The sequence below is a fragment of the Heloderma suspectum genome, chromosome 1, assembly GCF_057233095.1.
Source record: "Heloderma suspectum isolate Gila_16-S chromosome 1, 16-S_ref, whole genome shotgun sequence".
Lineage (NCBI taxonomy): Eukaryota > Metazoa > Chordata > Lepidosauria > Squamata > Helodermatidae > Heloderma > Heloderma suspectum.
In genome coordinates, this window is record NC_139458.1 from 122,145,721 (window position 1) to 122,173,652 (window position 27,932).

The window sequence follows — 27,932 nt, forward strand, 5'->3', positions numbered from 1 at the left end:
TATTTATTATATCATCTCTCTGCCCACTGGATGCTCAAGGAGATATACAAAATTGAGATAAAAATAGCAATAAAAACAATAAAATCAAAACAATAAAATAAATTCCCGTTGCAAAGAGTCAAGCAGTAGTTGCTAGGCAAGCTGGTCTGCTCAATTTCCAGTCTGAAGGGAGAGTGTCAATTCAATTCATATGCAACAAAACCAGCAACACCACCGTATCTCCCCTTTATGTTGTTCACCATGGCAAACACTGCTTTACATATGCAATAGATCCATTTGTCATCAAATAAGAATTAGAAAGAGACTTGTTGAATCCAGATCCAAATGCCACTGGACTACGCTGATCAATTATTCTCCTTTGTGTATTTGAGAATGCAACTAGTAGTGTGTGCCCATCTTCACTTTTTTGGGTAATGTGAGGTTCAAAACTTCTAATTATTTATCCCATATTTAAACATGGACAACCACATTAAACCTCAACTCCAAATCAACTGTGTGAATTCTTGCTAGCTGGAGAAGCAAAACAAGCTAGCTGTTGAGGATATGCCTGAGGGGTCTTGTAACACCTACGTTTTTATAACTATTTTGACTTGCTGCTAACTACTTAAAATTGTTTTTTTTCTTCAAGATGTCATCATAGGAGCTGTTGTTGGATGTATTCTGGTTACTGTAGTTGTTGCTGCATTAGTAGGATTCATCTTCTGGAAAAAGAGAAGGTATATATTAGCTACTTCATGATTCTTTACAAAGATGCACCTGTGTTTAAGATTTCATGATACAAGTCTCTACGACTTCTGTTTTCCATATTTAGAAAGCTTGGGTATGTCTGAACTAAAAATTCAAACCCTGTGCAAACCCTTTTTAATTGTCATGGTTTCCTGTCAGGGAACACTGTGAATTGTATTTCTACAAGGAGATTACTGGATAGCCAGTAGAGAATGATCAGTCCCCTTGCAAAATTACAATTTCCAGGTTTCTTTGAAAAAGCAAGGACAATTAAACCAATTTATTTATTTATTTATTATTTGATTTATTTGTGCCCTGTCTTTCTACCAAGAAAAATGTCACTCAAGGTGGCATAGAATCACAAATAAAACTTGATAAACACAATAAGAAAACGAATGCCTTGAAACGCAAATAAAACACAACAATAATATGTAGTGTAGACGTGTCCATAAATGTTGGATCTGAATATTTCACTGAAGTCAGGAAGTTTTCATCCCAAAACATAGTGCCATGGAAATGTGAAAATAAGATCCTTTCCTAAAGGATGGCTGGCACTGGAAAGTCATGAGGCCTTAATTTGTATTGTTGTTGTTCAGTCGTTAAGTCGTGTCCGACTCTTCGTGACCCCATGGACCATAGCACGCCAGGCCTTCCTGTCCTCTGCTCTCTCCCGGAGTGTGCTCAAGTTCTTATTCATTGCATCGGTGATGCTATCTAGCCATCTCATCCTCTGCCGTCCCCTTCTCCTTTTGCCTTCAATCTTTCCCAGCATCAGGGTCTTTTCCAGTGACTTTTCTCTTCGCATTAGGTGGGCAAAATATTTCAGCTTCAGCTTCAGTATCTGTCCTTCCAATGAGCAGTCAGGATTGATTTCCTTTAGGATGGACTGATTTGACCTCCCTGAAGTCCAGGGGACTCGTAAGAGTCTTCTCCAGCACCACAGTTCAAAAGCATCAATTCTTCAGCGCTCAGCCTTCCTTATAGTCCAGCTCTCACAGCCATACATTACTACTGGGAAAACCATAGCTTTGATTATATAGACCTTTGTTGGCAAGGTGATGTCTCTGCTTCTTACTATGCTGTCTAGGTTTGCCATAGCTTTCCTCCCAAGGAGCAAGCGTCTTTTAATTTCATGGCTACAGTCACCATCTGTGGTGATCTTGGAGCCCAAGAAAGTAAAATCTGTCACTGCTTCCATTTCTTCCCCTTCTATATGCCAGGAAGTGATGGGGCCAGATGCCATGATCTTATTTTTTTTAATGTTGAGTTTCAAACCAGCTTTTGCACTCTCCTCTTTCACCCTCAATAAGAGGCTCTTTAGATCATCTTCGCTTTCTGCCATTAGGGTGGTATCATCTGCGTATCTGAGGTTGTTGATAATTCTCCCAGCAATCTTAATTCCGACCTGTGATTCATCCAATCCGGCGTTTCTCATGATGTACTCTACATATAAGTTAAATAAGCAGGGCGACAATATGCAGCCTTGTCATACTCCTTTCCCAATTTTCAACCAATTGGTTGTTCCATGTCTGGTTCTTACTGTTGCTTCTTGACCCTTGTACAAGTTTCTCAGGAGACAGGTAAGGTGGTCTGGTACTCCCATCTCTTTCAGAATTTGCCAGATTTTGTTGTGATCCACATAATCAAAGGCTTTAGCATAGTCAATGAAGCAGAAATAGACGTTTTTCTGGAATTCTCTTGCTTTCTCCATGATGCAGCGAATGTTGGCGATTTGATCTCTAGTTCCTCTGCCTCTTCGAAACCTAGCTTGTACTTCGTGTAGTTCTCAGTTCGCATACTGCTGAAGCCTAGCTTGTAGGATTTTGAGCATCACCTTGCTGGCATGTGAAATGAGTGCAATTGTGCGGTAGTTTGAACACTCTTTGGCGTTGCCCTTCTTTGGAATTGGAATGTAAACTGACCTTTTCCAGTCTTGTGGCCACTGTTGAGTGTGCCAAATTTGTTGGCATATTGAGTGCAGCACTTCAACAGCATCATCTTTTAGGATTTCAAATAGCTCAGCTGGAATACTGTCATCTCCGCTAGCTTTGTTGTTACTAATGCTTCCTAAGGCCCACTTGACTTCACTGTCTAGGATGTCCGGCTCAAGTTCAGTGACCACACTCTCATGGCTATCAGGGACATTCAGATCTTTCCTGTATAGTTCTTCTGTGTATTCTTTCCACCTCTTCTGAACCTCATCTGCTTCTGTTAGGTCCCTGCCTTCTTTGTCCTTTATCATGCCCGTCTTTGCACGAAACGTTCCCTTGAGATCTCCGATTTTCTTGAAAAGATCTCTAGTCTTTCCCATTCTGTTGTTTTCTTCGATTTCTTTGCATTGTTCATTTAAGATGGCCTTCTTGTTTCTCCTTGCTATTCTCTGGAACTCTGCATTCAGTTCGATATATCTTCCCCTTTCTCCCTTGCTTTTCGCTTCCCTCCTTTCCTCAGCTACTTGTAAAGCCTCCTCAGACAGCCACTTTGCTTTCTTGCATTTCTTTTTCTTTGGGATGGATTGAGTTGCTGTCTCCTGAACAATGTTACGGACCTCCGTCCATAGTTCCTCAGGCACTCTGTCTATCAGGTCTAATCCCTGAAATCTATTCCTCACCTCCACTGTATATTCATAAGGGGTATGATTTAGGTCATACCTGAATGGTTTAGTGGTTTTCCCGACGTTCTTCAATTTAAGCCGAAATTTTGCAAGAAGCAGCTCATGATCTGAGCCACAGTCAGCTCCAGGTCTTGTTTATACTGACTGTATAGAGCAGCGGTTCTCAACCTGTGGGTTGTGACCCCTTTGGGGGTTGAACGACTCTTTCACAGGGGTCGCCTAAGACCATCGAAAAACACATATTTCCGATGATCTTGGGAACCGAGACACCGCTCCTCTACCCGTCTCCAGGCGGGTCTGCCCACATGCAGATACGCCCACATATGAGTACCCGGCGTGATGACATCATCGCGCCAACCCCATCACATACACCCTGTACAAATACAGGTTATAAGCTATTGTTATATATTATTTTTATTAGCAAACCATCCCATGACAATGGATCGTGTAGAGAAGAACGTTAAGAAAAGAAAATATAGTGAGGATTTTTTTACAGTATGGTTTTACCTCAATAATTACAGCAGGAATTGAGAAACCGCAATGTGTTATTTGTTGTGAAGTTCTATCAGCCGAATCTATGAAGCCGAACAAACTAAAATGCCATTTTGATAGCAAGCATCTGAGCTTTGCCGGCAAGGATACCAACTATTTTAGAAGCAAAGCTGATGGACTCAAGAAAGCCGGACTTGACACTGGTGGCAAGTACCACAAGCAAAATGTAGCAGCCGTTGAAGCTTCATATTTGGTGGCACTCAGAATCGCCAGAGCTATGAAACCCCACACCATTGCTGAGGATTTACTGTTGCCAGCGGCCAAAGACATTGTTCGAGTTATGATCGGAGACGAATTTGTTACGAAATTGAGTGCAATTTCCTTATCTAAAGACACTGTCTGCAGAAGAATAGATGACATGTCTGCTGATATTCTTGATCAGGTAATCCAGGAAATTAAATCTGCTCCACTTCCAATATTTAGTATCCAGCTTGATGAATCTACAGACGTTGCAAACTGTTCACAGTTACTGGTTTACGTGAGGTATATTAATGATGGCGACTTTAAAGATGAGTTTCTTTTTTGCAAACCTCTTGAAACGACAACTAGTGCACGTGATGTATTTGACACAGTTGGTTCATTTCTGAAAGAGCATAAGATCTCTTGGGAAAAGGTTTGTGGTGTTTGCACAGATGGTGCTCCAGCTATGCTAGGATGTCGATCTGGATTTCAACGTTTGGTACTGAATGAGTCACCAAAAGTCATCAGAACTCACTGTATGATTCATCGGCAAATATTAGCAACGAAGACGCTGCCACAAGAGTTACAAGAAGTAATGAAAAGTGTCATAAGTTCTGTCAATTTTGTAAAGGCGAGCACTTTAAACAGTCGACTGTTTTCGCAACTGTGCAACGAGTTGGATGCACCGAACAATGCTCTGCTATTTCACACTGAAGTGAGATGGTTGTTGAGAGGAAAAGTTTTAAAACGCATTTTTGAGCTTCATGATGAACTCAAAACGTTTTTTAATCAGAAAGCAAGACCGCAGTTCGAAGAACTTTTCAGCGATAAAAGTGAACTGCAGAAAATAGCTTACTTGGTTGCCATCTTTGCTATCTTGAATGAGTTAAATTTATCACTGCAAGGACCAAATGCAACATGCCTCGATTTGTCTGAAAAGATCTGATCATTCCAAATGAAACTTCAGCTTTGGGAAAAAAAATTGGATGAAAATAAAATTTACATGTTGCCTACCTTATCTGCTTTCTTTGAGGAACATGACATTGAACCAGACAAAAGGATTACGATGATTTCTGTGAAAGAACACTTGCACATGCTTGCAGATGAAATTTCATCATACTTTCCAAATCTACCTGACACCCCATTTGCACTTGCCAGAAGCCCATTCACAGTCAAAGTTGAAGATGTTCCTGAGACAGCACAAGAGGAGTTCATTGAACTTATTAACAGCGATGCAGCGAGAACTGATTTCTCTACAATGCCAGTTACAAAATTCTGGATCAAGTGTTTGCAGTCATATCCTGTTCTGTCTGAGACTGTGTTGCGCCTTCTTCTTCCATTTCCAACAACATATCTTTGTGAAATGGGGTTTTCCAGCTTGTTGGTTATCAAGTCTAAATACAGAAGTAGACTTGTTGTGGAAGATGATCTTCGTTGTGCTCTTGCAAAGACTGCCCCGAGAATTTCTGATCTGGTAAGAAAGAAGCAATCTCAACCTTTGCACTGACGTTGGCTTTTTACGCATACTGTCGCAAAATGTAGCAATGTAGTTTACTGTTGTTATATTAAGACTGTTACCCATGCTACACCATGCTTCAAGACAAAATTTCATTTATTTGTAATTAGAAATAAATATTTCACAATATATAATTACATATTGTTTTTGTGATTAATCACTATGCTTTAATTATGTTCAATTTGTAACAATGAAAATACATCCTGCATATCAGATATTTACATTATGATTCATAACAGTAGCAAAATTACAGTTATGAAGTAGCAACAAAAATAATTTTATGGTTGGGGGTCACCACAACATGAGGAACTGTATTAAAGGGTCGCGGCATTAGGAAGGTTGAGAACCACTGGTATAGAGCTTCTCCATCTTTGGCTGCAAAGGACATAATCAATCTGATTTCGATATTGACCATCTGGTGATGTCCATGTATAGAGTCGCCTCTTGTGCATAATACTGTCATTTAGAAAAAAGGTACTTATAGTTCAGATGCAGAAAATTGTACCAAATTATGACCTGATAGGCCAGCAGAAGATGGTCTTGAAAAAGTTAAAATCGCATTACCGATTTTGTCAGTCTTTATTCTCTGGGATCAGTATGGCCTCAGCTGTCTTGTACTAAGCCATTAGCTGTTGTTGTTGTTGTTCAGTCGTTCAGTCGTGTCCGACTCTTCGTGACCCCATGGACCATAGCACGCCAGGCCTTCCTGTCCTGCGCTCTCTCCCGGACCGTGCTCAAGTTCATATTCATTGCATCGGTGATGCTATCTAGCCATCTCATCCTCTGTCGTCCCCTTCTCCTTTTGCCTTCAGTCTTTCCCAGCATCAGGGTCTTTTCCAGAGAGTTTCTCTTCACATTAGGTGGCCAAAATATTTGAGCTTCAGCTTCAGTATCTGTCCTTCCAAGGAGCACTCAATTTATGCTGTAAAGCTTGTCTTTCTATTTCAGTAGCTGAGGATATAAGAGAAGTGGGATATTGTAATATATAAGATAATATTGTATGACTGATATTGATTAGAATGACCAACTATTTCTATCCCCCTGCTTCCTTTCAATTTTCTGAAATAGAAGTCAAATTAGTTATTAGGGGTTTAATAACCTATTGATAATGTTTTATCGATGGGAGTTTGTAGTTCTATTTCACCCAATTCCTTTGCTAGTCTTTTTTCCTACTCTTAAGCTCTGTGCTTGCTCCTCCTCTCAATAACACCCCTTTCTTCAGTAGATTATTCAGTACTGTTCACACTTACTTTTAACCCATCTGATGCAATGTCCCTGAAGTAAGTTGACTTCACATTTTATGGCAAGTTGTGTCCCAATTATTTCTTTTCTTGGAAAGGTTCTGCAGATGGATTTTGCTCAGGCTTAGTGTCCAACTGTGATAAAATTTGTCCGGAAGAAATTGCTCCCAGATTAGATTGGCCTAGCAATCCTGGTTTTGTGTGTGTGTGTGTGTGTGTTTTCCCCTTCATGTCTGGCTGCCTTCCTTCCTTGAAAGACCTAGATCTACTCCTGTGCAGAAATTGTTCTTTGTGGCATGCTAAGTAGTCTGTAATGAGTAGGTGGGGCTGATAGGTAAACAGTCCTGTTTTGTGGGAAGGGGCCGGACTACATGGACACTGGTATTTTCCAACCAGACTTCCCAAAAGCTGCTTATTCAGAAGCATAACTTGTAGCATTATGTGTGTGTGTTAGCCAAACCTGTCTGTCTGGGTCAGTAGTTTTGGAGAGGTGTGTATTTCATTTGGTACAAATGTTCAAAGAGTGACTAAACCTTTTTAAAATCTCCAATTCTACAGGAATGGTGGGAAAAATAATGACGTGCCATTTTCTCCAATTGAGTGAGTTGAATATTTCTCTCTCTCTCTCTCTCTCTCTCTCTCTCTCTCTCTCTCTCTCTCTCTGAGGAGTTGATCAATATTACTTTCTATCTTGTCCTAGTTTAAAAAGGGGGTAGGACAAGTAGTATAAATTTCATAACACTTCAGATGCAATGAAAGCATTTTTTTAAGCCATTCACACAACTGCTAATTGTGTGAATGGTGTCACATCTAGTTTGGCCCTTATCTTTTTAATCATTCTGGATGAAGCAGTTTATCTGAAGAGCAGGGAGAAAATGACACAAATAATTGGAAGTGGCAGTAATATAGCTTAAACTATGCAAGAAGATAAATTTTTAAACCTATACTTTTGCTGCAAAACTTAATTGAGCTTACTCATATCACAGCAGGCAATTGGTATTTTATGTAATGCAGTACAGCCTTCTCTAAATCCGAAGTATTATGTATAAAAGTTGTCATGCTCGGTTAATAAAGGCTATAACTATTGTGTATTCCCCCCCCCCTTTTTCTTCTTTATCTCCAGACCTAAAAAGTAAGTACATAATTTACTATGCCTTAGATAAATAATAGAACTAGTGTCTTGCTTATGTGTTACATTTCTGTTTGCTTTCTCAGCAAATGTATGCTCAAGAATCAAATATTAAACATTTTTATGTTGTCAGTTTTCATGTTTAGCACTTCAGCTGTCAAGATACGGATTTTATTTAATTTCTGAATTCATATAGTCTCTAATCCTCACCTTCTTACACTGCAGCATACATGCTTGGCTGTTGTGTGTGAAAGTTCATTGTATAATTAAGCAGTTAGTCCCTATGATACAGCACCTTTTGATATTTAAGCAAGAGACATGTACAGCAGATAACGTCTGAATACTACAAGGTACCCATTTTTCTTTCTTACAGATCAAAGTTACTTAAAGTTGAAAACTTTGAGTCTTATTTTAAGAAACAAAAAGCTGACTCAAACTGTGGGTTTGCGGAAGAGTATGAGGTATGGATTTTTAAAGTTCTTAGCTTTTTCTCTGTTGTGGTAATTTTTGTGTTTTTCCACATAGGAACTATTTTACATAATGTTATCTCTGCCCAAATGAAGTGTCAATACCATCTCATCTTCACTATGTGATCACAAAATGGAAATGTGAACTTGTGCCAGTTCTTACGTTTTACAAAATGTATATGTTTTGAGGTGGATTTCAGTTTCCAAAGAGCCAAAAATCAACTCTGAATAGACCATATACTATATAAAATTATAAGCAGACTTAAAAATTTGAGATTACCTTATCCTAAATCCAGTGCTGTTTGGATATCATAAGCCCAAATATTTAAGAACTGTTTTCATGCCTTGAGACAAAATAATACTAAATTATATCTCTTTTTACTGTAGGATCTCAGGACAGTTGGTGCAAATCAGCCCAAATTTGCAGCTGAACTGCCAGATAACAAAGGAAAAAATAGATATAACAATGTTTTGCCATGTAAGTCCCTCAACTTTGTTTTTATATTCAGCCTATTATTACTAAGTGTTATTTAGCACTAAAACTCTGATAGGCCTTCTACTCTTAAATAAAATGCATTTTAGTGAATCACAATTCTTGCTATTAACTATTCTAGGATTTGGAGTGGGGATCTTTTTTTCTTGCTGTTCCATTTGCCAGTTTGCCTTTCATACTTGATATTGGAATGTTATTAAGACTTAGATCCTAAAAAATGTGAACAAAAGCTGTTTCCCACATGGTTTCCCATCCTCTCCTCCCTGCTGGAGCCCCTCATACTCCTCCCCAAAAGCTGCTCTTCAGGGCTGGGGAACCTCTGGTCTGACATTGGATGGGGTTCAGGCATTCCAGCAGAAGACGCAGGTTTATGGATATCAGAGTGGGTGGAACGTTGCATGACTGTGCCCTTTTCCCTTGTGCAAAAGCACCTTTGGAACTAAGCCTACATTTCCAATATGGATTTGTTTTGTAGACCATCTTGAGGTCATTTGTTGGAAGGTGGGGTATATATGCTATACATAAATAAATGTTAATTCCTGCACGCATTTCCACATTTATATGCTTAGTTTCTTGACTTTGCTATTGCAGAATACTACTTAGATCTGGTAAAGAATGCAGTTTTGGTTTTGATCTCTCAGCGTCTTAACTGAAATGAATAAGTACCATATTACTGAGGCTTGGATCCACCCTCCGGAGCAGATTTGGAGGGTGCACGGGTTGCTGCAGGGGAAAAGAGGACAAGGAAGTCCTGTTCCGCTAAAGATACCTGTTCTGTTGGCAGAACAATAATCTTGGATCCAACCCTTAAATTAAATAAATCCACCTTATTACTTTATAGGCAGTTTTATATATTAATTTAAAAATATGTGGTTTGCACTTTCCTTTTAATAATCTACAATAAAATATCAGCCAGGTTAAAACAAAAACACAGAAATAAAATAAACAGACAGCAGAACAGTTAAAAAAAATCAGAACAAAAGTAGATAGAAGCAGCAGAACCATAGTGTCAGAATTGATTCTGGGTGCAGGGAGATAGTTAGCAGCTCAGATTCAGAAGAGGAACAGCCAGAACAGGGGGATGCATTTTCCCAAGCCAGTTCAGATATGGGTAGGTGTGCTGCTCAGGTTACTAACTCCCAGATGAATGGGCCTGAACACACACACCCCGCCCCCTCTGTGAGAAGCTGGGAGGAGGAGGAGGGGAGTGGGGGCTGTGACCTAAGAGATGCTAGACTGCGGTGTAGGGCTAAGAGGGAAACATCAGGGGTGGAGCTCAGGTGGGATACCCGGTTAGCGATGCGTGAGAGGCGACACAGGGAAGCATCACTGGAAGGGCAGGACATCCCTCCCTAAGTCAGTCTAGCCAGCAAGCCTCACTTCAAACTGTAGGCAATGTCATTGTTCCCATTTGAATCCCCTGGGGGCCTTCCTTTGTAGCCTGAGAGTCCTCAAGGATTTGTATCTGTAATGAACCTGTTGATAATGAATTAAAGGCGTGAGACTGAAGCCTCTCTATCTGGGTATGTGAGTGCATAAGGTAAGAGGGGGTCCAAGGGAAACGTGACACATAGCTCCCCTGCTAAAAGCCTTGGAGAATAAAAAGGTCTTCCCTGCCATCTAAAAGACAGTAGTGGTGCTTCATGAAACTGGCCTAGGGAAAGGTATTCCACAGAGGAAGCACCACCTCTGAAACCCACCCTCTCCCTGGACACCTACTTCCTAGTTTTGAAAGGTGGGGACAGCTGGAGGCCTTTGGAGGAAGGCCTCAAAAGCAGTTCTTAAGTATTTGGCAGGTTCATATCTCAGAGCCAGCCCAGAGAGCTCCAGCACCTTGAGTCTTCTTGATTTCAAAGGAACTCACAAGTGACTTTTACTGAATTAGGCTTTGTTAGTAGGAAGACTGTGGGTTCCAGTCCAGTACTGGAGGGCTGGCACCCTATGAAGTTGGATCACTGTAATGCCTAGCAGAAAGCCCTGCTTCCCATGTCTCGCTTTAGCATGTAAGGATGTGCATAAAGGCTGTTAAAGGAAATGGGAGGCTGGTGAGTTCCTCCAGTATTTTCATCCAGCCTGCCTCTCTGCTCAGTCACAGAATAAGTACACAATTCCTATTAAGTGCCTGATGTGGTCCCTGTGCATGCACCCATCCATGCACACTGGAGAGGAGAGGAAGGGAAATAGCCTTTCATTATGCCCTGTGGCAATCCCACGGCATGCAGTACCACTCCCACAGTAGACTGAATTGAACTCTATCTGTACCAGATCAAACACCATATGTATATCATTGTCTCTGAAGAAAAATACTTTGAAAACCTTGTTCCAAGGCTCCTATATCACCATTCTTTCATGAAATTAATGGGACATGAGTTAATCTCAATTGAATTTAAGCATGACATTTTTTACTGGATTGCAGCCAGTTTATTGGTAAGGTAAAATTCCTGTAACTTGCCTATAATATTTTACTTTTAGTTGTAATTACTGTATATGGTCTTTCCTAGTAAGTGGGGTTTCTTTATTTCGAATGTGTGCTGGGGGAAAAAAGGAAAAGCTCTTGATACCTTTTTGTTCTTCTTTGCAGATGATATTTCTCGTGTTAAACTTTCAATCCAGAACCATCCAACTGATGATTACATTAATGCAAACTACATGCCCGTAAGTCTTCTTTATATATATATATATGTGTGTGTGTGTGTGTGTGTGTGTGTGAGAAACATTTGTAGAAAGGAAGGAAGAAAGAAAGAGGTATTCAGAACATACTTTTATTGCAGGGTTACAACTCCAAGAAAGAATTCATTGCTGCACAAGGCCCTTTGCCCAGCACTGTGCAAGACTTCTGGCGCATGATCTGGGAGAAGAACATTTATACAATTGTTATGTTGACTAAATGTGTTGAACAAGGCAGGGTAAGTTGTTCTTAAGGTTCTGATGAAACACGCTACAAAATGTGGGGCAGCACAACTCTGCCACAAATTGTGCACATCGGTGGTTTTAGAACTGATGTATTTAAGTATGTATTTTTTCATATCCCACTCCTTATGCAAGAACTGTCTCCCAGTTTCAGAGTTATTGAAATTCAATACATAATGCTGGTGGTAAATGCTGTACATAAATGAAAATAAAGGTACAGGCTCTGCCCTTAAGCTTTCAGACTGAAAGACAACACACACAAAGAACAGAGTAGAGTGAAAAGGTAGAGGGGGAATTCTGTTTGACAGTGCCAGATAAAGAGTGAGTTGTTAACAGGCATTTACTTCCAGTTGGGACAAGGCCTATGTTTTTCTTGAGGTGGAAATGGTGCACCTACCCAGGAGTCCTTGATCCTCTGGCTGCTGACAGGGGAAATTCCCTTTATAGATATAGAGCAACAGATAGTTGGAAACATTATTTTGGGAGAAAGGGTGGAATCAGTCTCTCTCCAGCTACTTGTTCTCTGGCTGGTAGTTGGACCCAGGTTGGTCCCTTGTGGTGGTATTTTTGGGATGGAGGGGGTACAACCTCCCAGTGGCCTTCTCTGGCCAGTGACAAAACTTGTTGTATATACAACACATGATGGATAAAAGCAAAAAAGTATAGGACATTTTTTTTTAATATAAGCTCTGGGAAAGTGCCATAGCTTAGTGTCACATCACAAATTTTCCATCCATGCCCTATTCCAATCCCTGGCACCTCCAGTTAAAAGGATCTGTGACAGGATACATGGGAAAGGCCTCTGTCTAAGAACTTGGAGAGCTGTGTCCAATTGTAGACAGCAGTGGGCTTGGTGATCTGACTCAATATAAGGCAGTTTCATCAGTTTGTGTATCAAATGCATACTTATTTCTAAGACAGAAAATGATGTTGGTGCCATGGAGGTTTTGAAAGACTCCTTCAGTGACTGGGTTTGCATGACACAACAACCCACCATGGACAGCCAGCCACGGTTGGTTGTCATGTCATCTGAACCTGGAGCATTTTCTGTGAGGTGGCTTATTTTTTGCGAACAAGCCATGCTGAGAACCCATGGCTTGTTGTAGAGTTGTTCATCCCCTTGATGGGTTGTCATATTGTCTGAACCTGGGAGACAGACTCAGCTACAGAGCCACTCAGCAAGAGTAGCAAAAAAGCCCATGCCGCTTGCTCTTCATGATCTCGCCAGTGATTGCCCTTCCACCAATGCTGAAATGGCACTTTGGAAGTACCGTCACTCATTCCCCAGCTTTTTAATTTTATTTTTCAATGCCTCAGAAATGTACAATTAGGGTTGTAATTTTTATTACTCTTATTTATTTTTTTTTTTTTGGGTAAGTGCATGGTTAGCGGCTGTCCAATATGTGTAGTCTTGTCTGGTCAATTTCCTTGTCTGTTTCAGCTGTCAATGGGAGCAGAGAAGAGGTGTAGGTAACATACAAGGAAATTGACAAGACAAGGTTGCATATAGGCTAATTGTGCACAGTTGCGAAGGTCTGGGGGAGAAATAAGAGTAAGAGAAAGGAGGGACCCCATAGCGCAAGTCAGAAGCACTGAGAATGCTTTGCTGCTCATTCCACAACCAACAGAATGTCGCTGCATAATATTTTGAAGGCGGACCTTCTCGGTGGCACCACACACCCTCTAGAACACCCTCCCTTGTGCAGTTCAGGAGGCAGAAAATGTGGTATGTTTCAAATGCCTCCTGAAAATGCTCTTGTTCACTCAGGCTTACTCAGGCTTATGAATAACTGCAATTAATCATATGCTGCTCTATCTTACTGTTTCTTGTATTGTTTTGTATCGTTATTGTAGTTGGAATTGTTTTTAATAGTGTATTTTAAATGATATTTCTATTGTTACTGCAGTTGATATTGTTTTGAATAATATATTTAAATATAATTTCTAATATTTATATATGAACCGCTTAGAGATTTTATTATATTAAGTAATATATAAGGATTACTAATAAATAACAAATAAACTTGTATTTCTAGACAAAATGTGAGGAGTATTGGCCAAACAAACAATCCAAGAACTATGGAGACATAACGGTAGCCATGACCTCAGAAATTGTCCTTCCAGAGTGGACGATAAGAGATTTCTCCATGGGAAAAGTGAGTTATTCATTGTGTGTGTCTGTATGTGTTTGGTGCTCTGAAATAATAGCACCTCACTGTGAATGACTGTTACAATTCCAGTTGAATTGGAAGTACAGCTAGTAGACATCCGTAGGGCTCAAAGAAACCTATAGGTTGTTTTGCCCCTCTGTCTGCCCTGAAGCAGAAAATGCCATACACAAGCCCACAATTGCCCCATTATACTGAGCCAGTGTGTTGTAGCAGATTAAAAGTTGGGCTTGGACTGAATAGAGTGAGGTTCAAATCACTGCTCTGCTACTGAGCTTGCTAGATGGCCTTGTGTCATCCTTTCTCAACCTAACATATATCCCCTTAGGGTTACATGAGGATAAAATAGGATAATTTTATGTTCATCACCCCGATTTCCTCTTGGAAAGGGTGGGATACTAGTACTGTTGCTCTTGGAAACTCTTGTTGCCTTCTTAATCCATTTTGAAAAACTGGATCTTGGCAGCAGGATTTTTGCATGGATGTGAGAGGGGTCTGGATTAGAGCTGTGATTTAACTTTTCAGTGTGATTTGTTGCCTAGTGTTAAATTTGATACTTTGTATTTAGTTTCAGTCAATTTTAATACCTCGACCTTTCTCAAGGGCTTGGGACAGCCAACAAAAATGTTTTAAAAGTCTGAAAATTTGAGATGGGGAGAATTCCCACCCCCCAACCCAATTTGAAACTATCCATTAAAATGGATTAACTAAGAGGACATCTGCCCAAACCCTGAAATTAATGTATTTTTAAAGTGACCACTTCCAAATTAGCAAGGCTTCAAGGTCCCCTCATGCTTCTGATAGGAGCAAAGTAGGCCCATAACATATTTGAGCTCAAAGGTCTTACTGAAAGGCACCAAGCCTTAGGAGAGGCATTTCAACCTTTTAGAATGGGGAAAATCTGCACAAAAGCCAGGAAACCACCAAACAAGTGGGGAGAAGAGAAGGAGGCGTGGCCATCCAGGGAACGCCAGGAAGGCCAGATGAGGTCCCCAGACCTGAGGTTCTGCATCCCTGGCCTAGAAGCATCTGAACTAGGCACAGATCTCCCATGTGGATGAACTCCTTTCTGCCTTTCCCACAGAGTCATCCAGTTGGGCATGATAGAGGAACAGCATGGTCTTAGAGGCATTTTGGACCTTATGGCCCTATTTCACAGACCGCGAACCCCAAAATACAGACAAAATTCCATCCTCACTCCCAAATCCAGTGAGAAAACCCAAACATGCTCTGAACCTACCCCCATCATTAACGAAAATAGTGAAAGTGGATATAAATTGCCACTTCCCCGCTGTAGTCCAAGCTTTTAATAACCACCCTAAATAAAGTCGGTGTAACATATGCATGTTATGTTAATGTATGTGTTTTCATTGTGAAATGTGACCCAAGTAAGATAAGGTTAATAGAGTTAGGAAGTGAGTGAAAGGTGAAAGATGGAAGGGGCGTGTGTGTGTGTGTGTGTGTGTAGACTAGAGTTTATAAAAGGAATGAACTGACAGGAGTCACATAGGGATTTAGGGATTGTGGAAGCAACATCTAGTTAGTAAGGGGGGTTGTGCATAGAATTTTAGAAGGGGTAGAGTAGGTAGGGAAGTTAGGACCAAGCATTAATGAATAATAACATATGACTCTTCTTGTGTTAAATAATTTTTATTTTTGTTTTTTTAAAAAAAGACAGACTCCCATGTATTGATTGAATTGTTACACTACCATTATTATATCTGTTTCCTTGTTACTTCTCCTGTAGTGGGCTGAGAGAACCAATTGAGCATATTGTATTTCTCTGGAACCCAGAGAGAGTAAAAGGGCTGGAGCTTGGGTGTCAGTGGGAACAAGGGATCCAGGTGAAAGCAGGCATTTCCTGAGGGGTTTGTTTCTTAGTTTCAGAGGTAGAGGCTGGGGAAAAGGTGGAGCTCAGGCAGGAACACCACAGTTGGCTTACAGCAATTCCAGGAAATGTACTGAACAAAATTCTTGCTCCAAGCACAGAGGGGAGAGAAAAATGAGGTTGCCCAATAAAATGTATTTGGCTCTTACTGTGAGTTTTATAAACTTTAATCATTGGTTGTCTCCTCCCCTGACTTGTGCCCAGCCTGTTATTGAGTTGCCACTGTCTTTTCTCCTCCTGCAACTGCCCTTGGGCCCAGTGTCGTTCCTCTCATTCCTGTTTACACATTGAACCACTTTAGCTTCGATCTGCCTGCCTCTTCCAGTCTGCCAGGACATTCATTCTCTAATTCACATATCCTTTGCCTGGAGCTACAGGACCCAACTATGCTGAAAAACAGTCAGCAGGAAAACGCTTGTGATGACTTGCCTGGTCATGTCTAGCAAAGCTCTTGCTTGAAGAATTTCACGCATATGGCAGAATAACCAGGAATTTTTTTGTTACAAATGCTTTGTAATATCATTGTGCTGAACCCTAACTCCTCCTCTGTATTTTCATTTGTAAGAGTGATTCAGCTGAAAGTCACCCTGTGAGGCAGTTCCATTTCACTGCCTGGCCGGATCATGGTGTTCCAGAAACAACTGACCTCCTCATTAGCTTCAGGCACTTAGTTCAAGAATACATGAAGTTGAACTCACCAGCTTCTCCTGCTTTAGTACATTGCAGGTACAAAGATGATTTCACTTTCTTTAAAACAAAAACCATTTTTAAATGTGGTTCTATACAATTGCATTGAGTGGGGGGTGGCATCTTTCAAGGCAACAATTAGAGGCCATTGTTTAGATATCTGTAAAGTCCAGGGCAATGGTCTGCCAGAGCCATTACCATGTGCCAGGTCTGGTGTTCTTATTTCTTTATTATTTACTGGATTTAGATAGCTGCCCCATAAGACAAGTTCTCTGGGCAGCTCACAAAACAAATACAAGATTAAAGTACAATATAAAACAATAAAGTTAATTGAACCCCCCCCATAAAACAAATATTGGTACTCTCTATCTATATAAATTATTCTTAGGCCATCTTTAAGAGTGGAACCCTCCCTGCAGGTTTCCTCCCTGCTTTAACGTGCATGCGCGTGCGCGCACACACACACGCACTTCTCTTTCAGCCTCCTAAATGGTATGAACACATGAATTTGTTTTATACTGGTCATATTTTAACATCACAATGCAGTACAGTATAGCATGACATGAGCAAGCTGCAGCAAGCTTAGGGCTGGCACATTCCCCTCTCTGCCTCCTACATGGCTAGGAGAAGGTGTTCGGAAGCTTTTGCTTTTCGTTAACATGTCATCTGGAGCAACAACTAGCAGTTCATATTAACTATGCTAATATAAAACAAGCCAACTTCAAACCATGGCTTCTGAAGCTGGTTTGTTTAAATTAATCATAATTACAGTTAACCACAGTTCCTGGTTTGGATGGTATGAAAAGCTTGGTTTAATTAAAAGCAGAAGTTCCCAAACTCCTTCCAGCTGTGTGGGAAGAGGAGAGGGGAGGGTGGGAATGTGCAAGCCTGAGGCTTAGTGTGGCTGGTTTAGCATAATGTGCAAACACAGCCACAGAGTGAGACCATCTTGCCGAGTAGTGTATACTCCAACTGGCAGCAATTTTTCGAGTCAAACCAACCAGGTGGAGATTTATGGTCAGAATTTCCCTATTTGGGGGAGGGTGGGATGCTTTATTTTATTTATTTATTTATTTATTTATTTATTTCTATACCGCCTAATAGCTGAAGCTCTCTGAACAAAAATTAAAACCAAACAGCACATAATAAAACAATTTAAAATATATAAAACATTAAAACCACAATGTAACAATACAACCACAATAAAACCTAGCAGCAGTGCAGGAGTTTAAAATACAGAGTTAAAACAGCAAAGCTAAACATTTAGAAAGCTAAAATGCTAAAATGCCTGGGAAAATAAAAAAGGTCTTCACCTGGCGCTGAAAGGAATACAATGTAGGCGCCAGGCGAACCTCACTAGGGAGCTCATTTCAGAGCCGGGGTGCCACAGCAGAAAAAGCCCTCCTCCTAGTAGCCACCTGCCTCACTTCCTTTGGCAGGGGCTCATGGAGAAGGGCCGCTGACGATGATCTTAAGGTCCGGGCGGGCACATATGGGAGGAGGCGATCCTTCAGGTAACCTGGCCCCAAGCCGTTAAGGGCTTTGAATGTTAACACCAGCACTTTGAATCGGGCCCGGAAATGGACTGGCAGCCAGTGCAGCTGGAAAAGTACTGGCATAATATGAGCTTGCAGGCCAGTCCCTGTTAACAATCTTGCTGCCCTATTTTGGACCAGCTGAAGTTTCCGGACCGTTTTCAAAGGCAGCCCCACGTATAACGCATTGCAGTAATCCAGACGAGAAGTTATCAGAGCATGGATAACTGTAGCAAGGCTATCTCTGTCCAGATAAGGGCATAGTTGGTATACCAGCCTAAGCTGATAAAAAGTGCTCCGTGCCACTGAGTTCACCTGTGCCTCAAGTGACAGTTCTGGATCCAAGAGCACCCCCAAACTATGAACCTGATCCTTTAGGGGGAGTGCAACCTCCTCCAGAACAGGTTGACTATCACCTAGCTGGGCAGACGAACCACCCACTAACAATACCTCCGTCTTGTCTGGATTGAGTTTCAGCTTATTGGCCCTCATCCAGTCCATTACTGTGCCCAGGCACTGATTCAGAACAGCCATTGCCTCACCTGGTTTTGATGAGAAAGAGAAGTAGAGCTGGGTATCATCCGCATATTGATGGCACCTCAGCCCACACCTCGGGATAACCTCCCCCAGCGATTTCATGTAGATGTTAAACAGCATAGGGGATAATATAGAGCCCTGTGGAACCCCGTGGTACAATTGCCATGGCACAGAGCAATAATCCCCCAGCAACACCTTCTGGAATCGGCCATCCAAGTAGGAGCGGATCCACTGCAGTGCAGTGCCTCCGACTCCCAACCCAGACAACCTCTCCAGAAGGATACCATGGTCGATGGTATCGAAAGCTGCTGAGAGGTCCAGGAGAATCAACAGGATCGCACTCCCCCTGTCCCTCTTTATATTAATAACCAGCCATTGTGGGGAAGCAGAATTCAGATTGTGGCTGCTGAGCTGTGGGAGCAGGGTTCATCCTTTTTTCTGTGCCATTTTCCTGATCCAGATTGCCCCCCACAGCTGCTATTTGCACTGTGGGGTGAAGAAAGGACTTACAGGTGTACCTTTCCATAGTCCCGGTCTAAATCCACCCTGCCTCCTGTGGCTGCTAATATGTATTAAAACCATAGGAAATCCTGATCCTAGGTCTCCCACTTCACATCTGGTTTGGTCCTCAGGCAGAGGTCTTTTACCTGTTACCTGAGCTCTTTTTTAAATGAAGATGCCAGGGATTGAACCTGGGACCTCCAACTTCAGGCAAGCCATATCCTCTTCCACTCTGCTGTGCCCCTCTCACCAACTTAGTCTTATGTGACTGTTGACTGTCAGCTTTCCTTTGAAAGTTGAGGCCAGCAGCTTATGTGGGTTTTCCATTGGCTTTCCATATAGGCACTGATCAGGTTCCATTTAATAATGGTACAGCATCAGATGCTTCCAGACCATTCAGTGGGCACAACCTTATCCTTAGCAGGATTAATCTACCTCACTCTGTGCACCTTCAGACTGTCTGATTATTACACTTCAGGCTAGTTGTCAGAAAAGTCAGGGGCCAAGACCATTTTTTTTTCTTTCTTGCCATTTTTTAAACTATACATCTTAGAGCAGGGTTAGGCAACCTAGTGCCCTCCAGATATTTTGCTCTACAACTCCCATAATCTCTGACCATTGGCCATACTGCCTGGGGCTAATGGGCATTGTAGACAGTTTTTGTGATGGGTTCCACTTCTGGACCCTTCCCCAAACCAGAAGACTCACCCTCAGGGTGTGTCCAGGTACTGGATTGTTTGCTTTCAAGAACTGGTAGCCTAATCTCTTGAGATCTCCGTCCCAGTAGTTCTAGAGCCACTTCACGGGTTATTTTTTCCTACATGCATGTCAGTAAGGATCTAGTGCTTTAAAAAATGGAACTAAGGCTGCAATCCTATACCTACCTTCCTGGGAGTAAGACCCATTGAACTCTGCACTCTAAGGCAAACATTAAACCATTCGTTATGAATGTAATTATTTTCCTTACAGTGCTGGCGTTGGAAGGACAGGAACTTTCATTGCAATTGACCGTTTGATCCATGAAATGGAAATGGAGAACACAGTAGACGTATATGGTGTTGTATATGATCTTCGAATGCATCGGTCTTTAATGGTGCAAACAGAGGTATGGGCAGACTGCTATTCTAAGCATGCAAATCAACAACACACACAAGGGATAGCAAGTACATATTTTCCACAACGTTCACCATTGTTCCCATTGATTAAGACCACTTTCAAAACCTTCCTTTGAAATCAGCAGAGGTACATAAAAAACTCAGTGGAATGGGGTTTTCTGTGCCAATGAAACTGCAGGCTAGAGGCTAGAGTGTTGGACTGGGAGCCAGGAGATCTGGGTTCTAGTCCCCACTCAGCCACAGAAGCCCACTTGGTGACTTTGGGCCAGTCACAGACTCCCAGCCCAACCTACCTCACAGGGTTGTTGTTGTGAGGATACAACGGAGAGGAGGAGGAGGAACATGTATGCCACCTTCCTTAAGGAGGAAAAAAGGCGGCATATAAATGTAATAAATAAATACTTCAACTTCTGTTCTAATGTTTTTATCACCTCTAAGCTCAGGAAAATGTGTTTGGATATATTGAGACTAACTGATACGATGACTTCATTTAAGCTTTTTTTAAGGATTATTAAATGCTTGGCCAATATCCAAACATGGGTAAGATGGCAAAGCATGAATTCACCTCAAAGAAGGCACAGGACCATTTTTTAACAGAATGAATTGGAGAGTCCTTTTTGTTGGTCTTGAGTCCTTCCATGACTGGCCCAAGACATTTTTCTGCCCAAGATGAAGAGCAAGATGGTGCTCCATCCCACTCCATCTCAAAAAGCCAACAGGACTGGCAGTTGACTCTTACTTCAATACTGAGGATGAGAAGTCATCCTCTACTGCTCCTGAAGGCAGCAAGCTAACTTAGGGGGCACAGCTCTCCTCCAAAACCTTGCTACTGCCTCCCAGCATCTGCCACCTTAGGTGACTGCCTTCACTATGTCTAATGGTAGGGCTGGCCTTGTGCACTTCTGTGGGTTAAAGTACTTTTTCTGTATTCTTGAATGCTAGGAAGTTATAAAATTTGCAGGTCTGTTTGCATGTAGGAACTGATCACCATAGGGCAAGGGTGGGCAACTTGTAGGCCAAACATCTGGAGGGCTACAACTCCCATCAGCCTTAGCCAGCATAGCCATTGGTGAGGGATGATGGGATTTGTAGGCTAAAGCATCTGGAGGGCCACAAGTTGTCCACCCCTGCCATAGGGCATAATGGAGACTTTTAACACCCTCTCCATTCTTATACATACTCCAGGACCTGGGGAGGAAAGCAACAGCTACATCACAGTATGGGAGTACTAGCGCACTTGCGAATGGGGTGGGATGTAATGCAGGGGAAAGCTGCTGTTGGAAAGAATGTGCAGAAATCAGAGATTCCTCCCCCCACCCCCGCATGAACAGAAGTGCCTTCTGTTTGCACAAGGAGCCCTTAGGATTAACCCTGTAGTTGCCCAACTAAAGGTTAGCAGAGCAATTTGTAGCCCTCCAGATGTTGTTAGGCTGCAACTCCCACCATCCCTCACTATTGGCTGTGCTGGCTAGGGCTGATGGGAGTTGCAGTCCAACATCATCTGGAGGGCTACAAGTTGCCTTTGCCTGTCTTTCATGGATATATTGTAATTGTTGTGTACCATCTCTCTTCAAAATGATGCATCATGTGAAATCTGTAATAAATATTTTATTGTCTTCTTTTCTCCCCCTTAGGACCAGTATGTCTTCCTAAACCAGTGTGTTTTGGACATTATTAAATCCCAGAAAGAGAAGAAAGCAGACCTTATATATCAGAACACAAATGCCATGGCAATCTATGAGAACTTTACACCATCACCACATATTAGGAAGGCAAATGGCTACCACGTATAACTGCAAAGGAACTGCATGCCACCCACTTATGCCTTTTACATAGGAGCGGGAATATTCACTGTTTTTGTATGTCTTTATATGCAGTGACTTCCCCCCCCACTTTTTAAATAATTGATTGGAAGATGCACAAGTTGAAAATTCCAATAGGAACAGTGGTTTCTATATAATGTTAAGGGAAAATATACTGTATTTTACAGAAGAATTCTGTTTGAGAAGGGTGAAGAAGCATCATATTATTGATGAAATTAACTCACATTGACTAAATGGTGAGATCCCTTTTTAAACTTCAAAAGTAATGAATGACACAGATAATTCTTAAATTACTTTAAAAAAATCAGACTCATGTTCACACTTACCGGACACTGATTCTATTCGACATGTTCCAGAAATGTTAGTTTGTGTATATTGGTTTCTTTAACCAATGAACATCTACATAACAGTGACTGTTCAAGTTCCTTTTATTTAAAAGAGGAGCACAACAACCTTTTGCAAATAGAATATTTTATTACGCAATTGTGCCTTTTTTCTAGCTATTTTGCTAAAGACAACATGATCAGAGTTCTATATTTTTGTATTGAAATTCTCAGTTGAAATATAACATTTTAAATAAGATTAATTTCAATATCTTATTTGGAATAGCTTTGCTCATTCTTCCCTTATGGTAGGGCAATCCTTTTGTTGTATTTTCCTTTAGTCTGTAAAGTCTTTGCTGTTGAATGAATTCAGTTGATCATGTGAGGACAGCAGCAATCATGTGATACCTTGGTTATATAAAATAGAACTTTCTTAAATGGTTAAGCTGACACTTGCCAAGTTTCGTGTTCATTTTCATGTGTTGAAAAATACTTATTTCCAAAACAAATTGACATTTGTTACAAGCATTCTTTCAATGCCCTTTTGTACCCCTGGTTGATGCTACTTCTTAGCACTCTTTTCTTCATTTTATCTCACTGTCTTGAGCCTCATTTGCTCTCTCTGCCATTTAATCTGATTGGGTATAGTGACCCATTAAGTTTTGTCTGATGTCATAACTCTGCTTCTGAGGTGCCTGTATACATAATCCTGTGAATCACTACAGCCATTCATTTTAATCAGCAATGAGGACAAATGAGGCCGAGGTCAGTAAGGGAAAACTCAAGGAAAGAGTATTTTTTCTCCTTTAGTGATTAGTTCTGCTTTGTGGAATATGCTAATTTCAAAGCAAAAATTAAAGAATTAAAGAATGACCCAGTTTGCACAATTGCTGCAGACCACCCTGGCTTATTTAAGCCATGGTGAGTTGTAGCATGTACTGGTGGCCATTGTGAATATTCAAGCCACAGCAGGTGGTCACCACAGCTTATGATGACATCCAAACTTGGCAAGGGTGAGTTGTTGCCACAGACCACCCACAATCCATGGGCTGTTCTTGGTTTGGGGGTGGTTTGTTAACCACTGCCAGGCTCAGAGGTGACGCCAAGTCGCAGCGACCACCCACCACAGGTCGAATGTTCACAGCAGCTGCGAGCACCCAGCACAACCCATTGTGGCTAAAATAAGCCATGGTGGGCTGCAGCAGTCATGTGACTGGCCCAATGTGTGGCCCAGCCCTGATTATGTAACTACAGGACCAATCAATTCTTGTGAAAGCAGGACTGCTGAGTATGCACTGACTACCTAAAAACTTGACATGGTGGCGCAAACTGCCTGGAGAGGCAGTCATCTCTAGCGTCCAGTAAGTCCAGCATCACCACACCGCCACTCACCACATCCTCAGGTTTCAGAGCAGTTGCAGGAGGGTAATAATGCTGGGTTCACCATGTGCAAATAAGCTTCAGGCAACAGGAGTTAGAACTATCCAGTAGGTAACTTTGAATGCCAGCTGTGCAGTTAGCAATTCATCCGAACCATAAAGTTATCACTTGATAGCTGTCACCTTAATTGATCTTGAGGATTGACCCTTAATGGTGTCATTAGAGGAAGAGGAGAGCCATGTATCCCTCTGAGCTTTAACTATTGTTTTCTTTGTGTATGAATGCTGTATGTGGTATTGGTGGGGACAGGACCCTCTCCATTCTATCTGATTATTTTTGTGTTCCTGTACATGACAAGGATTTATTTAAAAGTGCAATATTTGATTTACTGAATGAATGATTGCCTCTATTTCCATAGAGTTTTACTCAGGTTCAATGTCTCTTCCTTTTTGTTCTGTGGTTTATGTTCTTAAATGTATAGTTTTCGAAAAACTGAAGAACTCCTATGGCGGAGTGATCCCAGGAAGGTTCATTGACTTTACTCTAATTTTATCAAAAGTAAATATACAAAGATCTACTGATTCTGCCAACTGCAGAATGTCTTTTAGCCAGTTAAAACTGAGGTATATATTTTTTAATGTTGTTTATCAAAGATATATAATTGCTCTATCATTTTTGTTTGTTTGCATTATGCTGCTGTAATTGTAATGGATACGATTAATGAAAATTGAACGGTTCTCCATTAAATTAATTTTGTTGGTACACTGATGTAAAAACTATGAAGGATTTCGTAATGAAGGACTTGTGGTTTGGGAAATGGGAGGGGGGTTGTTACTTCTTTTAGTCAATGCGCTGGCAGCATTAGAAACTGGTATGATCTTTGAGTGTATTATAGAGCTATCTATAAAGTATTTTAGTATTCTGGGCTCCACTCGTCAGCTTTCTTTTGGTGCAAAACCCCTTTGAATGACATTGAGCTTGTGCAGGCAAAATGCTGAAAGTAAACTATACTCCACTGTTCTGGAGTGCCTAAAGTTTGTGTGGCAAATCTGCTGTATCTTTTTTAATCGGATCACACTAAAGTCAGGAAATGGTTTCCCAGCCTGTTCTGCTTCTACCGAAGTCCCTCATGTGTGGGTTTTTTTATATATATATCTATAGCATTAGGTAGAATGGCAGTGGATTTTGATGTGTTGGACCAAATAGTTCCTAATTTTTTTTATGAAAAGAAGAAATCCATCTGTTTCATACATGCCATATTCCCATCCAGAGTCTTTTCCATATAATTAAGCAAACTTCTCTATTATATATTAGAAGTGTAAGACTTTTCCTGCATCACTGATCTGTGAATAAAATCCTAATCACGCAATAACTGATGCTAACAGTGCATGCATTCTGAGACAGCTCTAGTTAGCATGCAAATAAATAAACTTAAGAACTTGCCTTACAAAGAGTGGTCTCAGATTAAAAAATTGGCCTATTGGTTTTTACCTGTCCATTCCTGTGTAGATGACTGCTTTGTCTAAAACGTTATGAGAGTTGATGTCTATTTCCACTAAATAAATGGCATCCTCTCTAGGCAAAGCAAATATTCTTAAGAGCTGTATGCTTAAGGTTTGTACTGGTAAATACATTGATTAAATCAGGGCTTGAAAAGTTGTATGGCCCAAGGATCAGAGGTAAGCAATTATGTTTCATATAGCCTCAATTCATTGTGTGGTCTAGGACCTGGACAAAGAAAATAGGGAGGAGGGAGAGAAAAGGTACTGTATGCTCTTTGCTTAGATCCTTTCCAAATAATCCCTTGCTGGCCACTCTCCGTACATGATAATCATGACAATGGATGCTACTAGGCTCTTGTCCCTGACAGCTATGTTCAGTGGAAGACAACTGTGCCCAGAAGCAAGTAACTAGGTTTGGGACAGGGTCGAACAGGGACTGATAGCGAGCCAGTCTGGCAAACATTACTGATCGCAAATCACTCTCATGGGCATTCTCAGTGTGGAGGAAAATGTGTTTTACTTGATGCTGTAACAACCCAATTCCAAACACGCACACTTGATTACCTGCAACATAGTGTGATGGTCTGGGATATCACACTGTTCCATTCTAAGCACTTGTTTTTCTGGCAGGCCTGGCCCTACTGTTAGACTGGGTGAAGTAGCTCACAACAGACAGCAAATTTGGGGGCAGCAATAAAGGGCAGCTAATTGTCAATTGTTTAGTGTATTGTTTTTACCACTATGGGAGCCCTACTGGTTTTTTCTAAGGCACCAAAATGCCTTGGTCTGTCTCTGTTTGTTTGCTGGTGTGGAGACAGGCCAGCTGGATACCTAAGGAAAGTGGCTTGAATAGGAATAGTTTCTCACTGGTCTGCTTGTTATATAATTTCCTTTTGATCTAGGCTTTGAAGTTATCAAAAGCACCTCAGAGTGCGTCATTAATGTTGCTGGGAGTGTTCAAATCATCCATTCCTAGCCTTAAAACTGGGCGTAACAACCTATGGGTCAGTTTTCAAAGAAAGGACATAACTGTGCCATGCAAGTGGGAATCTTGCTTGCTGTTTTTGCCACAGTAGTTCCCACTGCCAAAGAAAGAAGCTGCTGTGATGTTTAAAAAGCAGCTAGACTCTTAGGCTGCACTCCTATACATGGGAGTAAGTCCTTTTGAGATCAGTGGGACTTACTTCTGAGCAGACACACATAAGATCTTACTTAAAAGCAATGGGAACTACTGCAACAGCAAAATAAAGCAAAAGCCCTGTGCATCTCCCTTCTTTGAATGCTTGACAAGATTTCTAACTGGATGTGTTTTCTTCATGTGAGGCCTAATTTTAAAAAGGGAGTATTCTTTGTGCATCAGATGTTGCTATTATGATTGTGTGTTCAAATTAAGTACAATTTTCAGTGTTTCATCCATTGTACAGATATTTGCAGTACACTGTCCTTAATTTTAATGGTTTGACTGTCTTTTCAGTGACATAAAAGTAACTAAATAAAACATTGACATCATTGCTTTCAATGTGTGTTCTTCCATTTTGATTCTCTATAATTTAATCAACTTCTCCCATTATTCATCTCATTCTAAGACAACTTCAAATCCTTAAATCCCGGTTCTTTAAACAGTGTGTGTTCATGCAAAGTTGCATGGTATTATCCTGTGGGAGATTAGATGTTTTTATAAGGGCACCACAGAATAGATGAGAACCTACGTAAGACCGTATCCTTGGTGCTTTGGTAAAAGATTGTATAGTGGCTAAGATGAGATATAAGTCAAGAAGCCCTTGTCAGATATCTCACCTCAGTCATGAACTTGGTAGGTGGCCTTAGGCGAGCCACTTTTCTCTCAGCCACTGTCTGAAGTACAGGGATTATAATACCTGTCTACCTTTCAGAGGTGCAAATATCATTGAGAAATTATGTGAACTGCTGTGAACAACTGAAAGATGCTATATCAATGCTAAGAATTATCATCCCTTACAGCTGACTAGCCCCTTCATGGATCACTGCCTTGTTGTGGCGAAGGGGCTTGCGTAACTCAGTGAAGCCATAAGCTATGCTGTGCAGGGCCACCCAAGACGGACAGGTCATGGCAGAGGGTTCTGACAAAATGTGGTCCACTGGAGAAGGAAATGGCAACCCACTCCAGTATTCTTGCCAAGAAAACCCCATGGAACGTATCACAAGGCTAAAAGAGATGACGCCGGAAGATGAGCCCCTCAGGTTGGAAGGTGTCCAATATGCTACTGGGGAAGAGCAGAGGGTATTTCCAAGTAGCGCCAGAAAGAGTGAAGCGGCTGGGCCAAACCCAAAAGGACACTCAGCTGTGGATGTGTCTGGCGGTGAAAAGAAAATCGGATGCTGTAAAGAACAATATTGTTTAGGAACCTGGAATGTCAGATCAATGAATCAAGGTAAGCTGGAGGTGGTCAAACATGAGATGGCAAGATTGAACATCGACATCTTGGGAATCAGCGAACTAAAATGGACAGGCATGGGCGAATTTAATTCAGGTGACCATATCTACTATTGTGGGCAAGAATCCCTTAGAAGAAATGGAGTAGCACTCATAGTCAATAAAAGGGTGGGAAAAGCAGTACTGGGGTACAATCTTAAAAATGATAGAATGATCTCAGTACGAATCCAAG

The 27,932-nt window shown here is 41.2% G+C and overlaps 1 protein-coding gene across 1 annotated transcript in view; it reads left to right on the forward strand.

The window, feature by feature from the left end:
* Positions 1–26,804, forward strand: part of PTPRJ (protein tyrosine phosphatase receptor type J) — a 146,907-nt gene extending 120,103 nt beyond the window's left edge. The window contains exons 17-26 of the mRNA XM_084855422.1: positions 629–716; positions 7,388–7,429; positions 8,332–8,419; positions 8,813–8,903; positions 11,500–11,573; positions 11,690–11,824; positions 13,865–13,984; positions 16,450–16,610; positions 20,114–20,249; positions 21,894–26,804. Of these exons, the coding sequence (XP_084711548.1) occupies positions 629–716; positions 7,388–7,429; positions 8,332–8,419; positions 8,813–8,903; positions 11,500–11,573; positions 11,690–11,824; positions 13,865–13,984; positions 16,450–16,610; positions 20,114–20,249; positions 21,894–22,052 (1,094 nt within the window). The 3' untranslated portion in view covers positions 22,053–26,804. The remainder of the gene's footprint in view (positions 1–628; positions 717–7,387; positions 7,430–8,331; positions 8,420–8,812; positions 8,904–11,499; positions 11,574–11,689; positions 11,825–13,864; positions 13,985–16,449; positions 16,611–20,113; positions 20,250–21,893) is intronic.
* Positions 26,805–27,932: the final 1,128 nt, after the last annotated feature.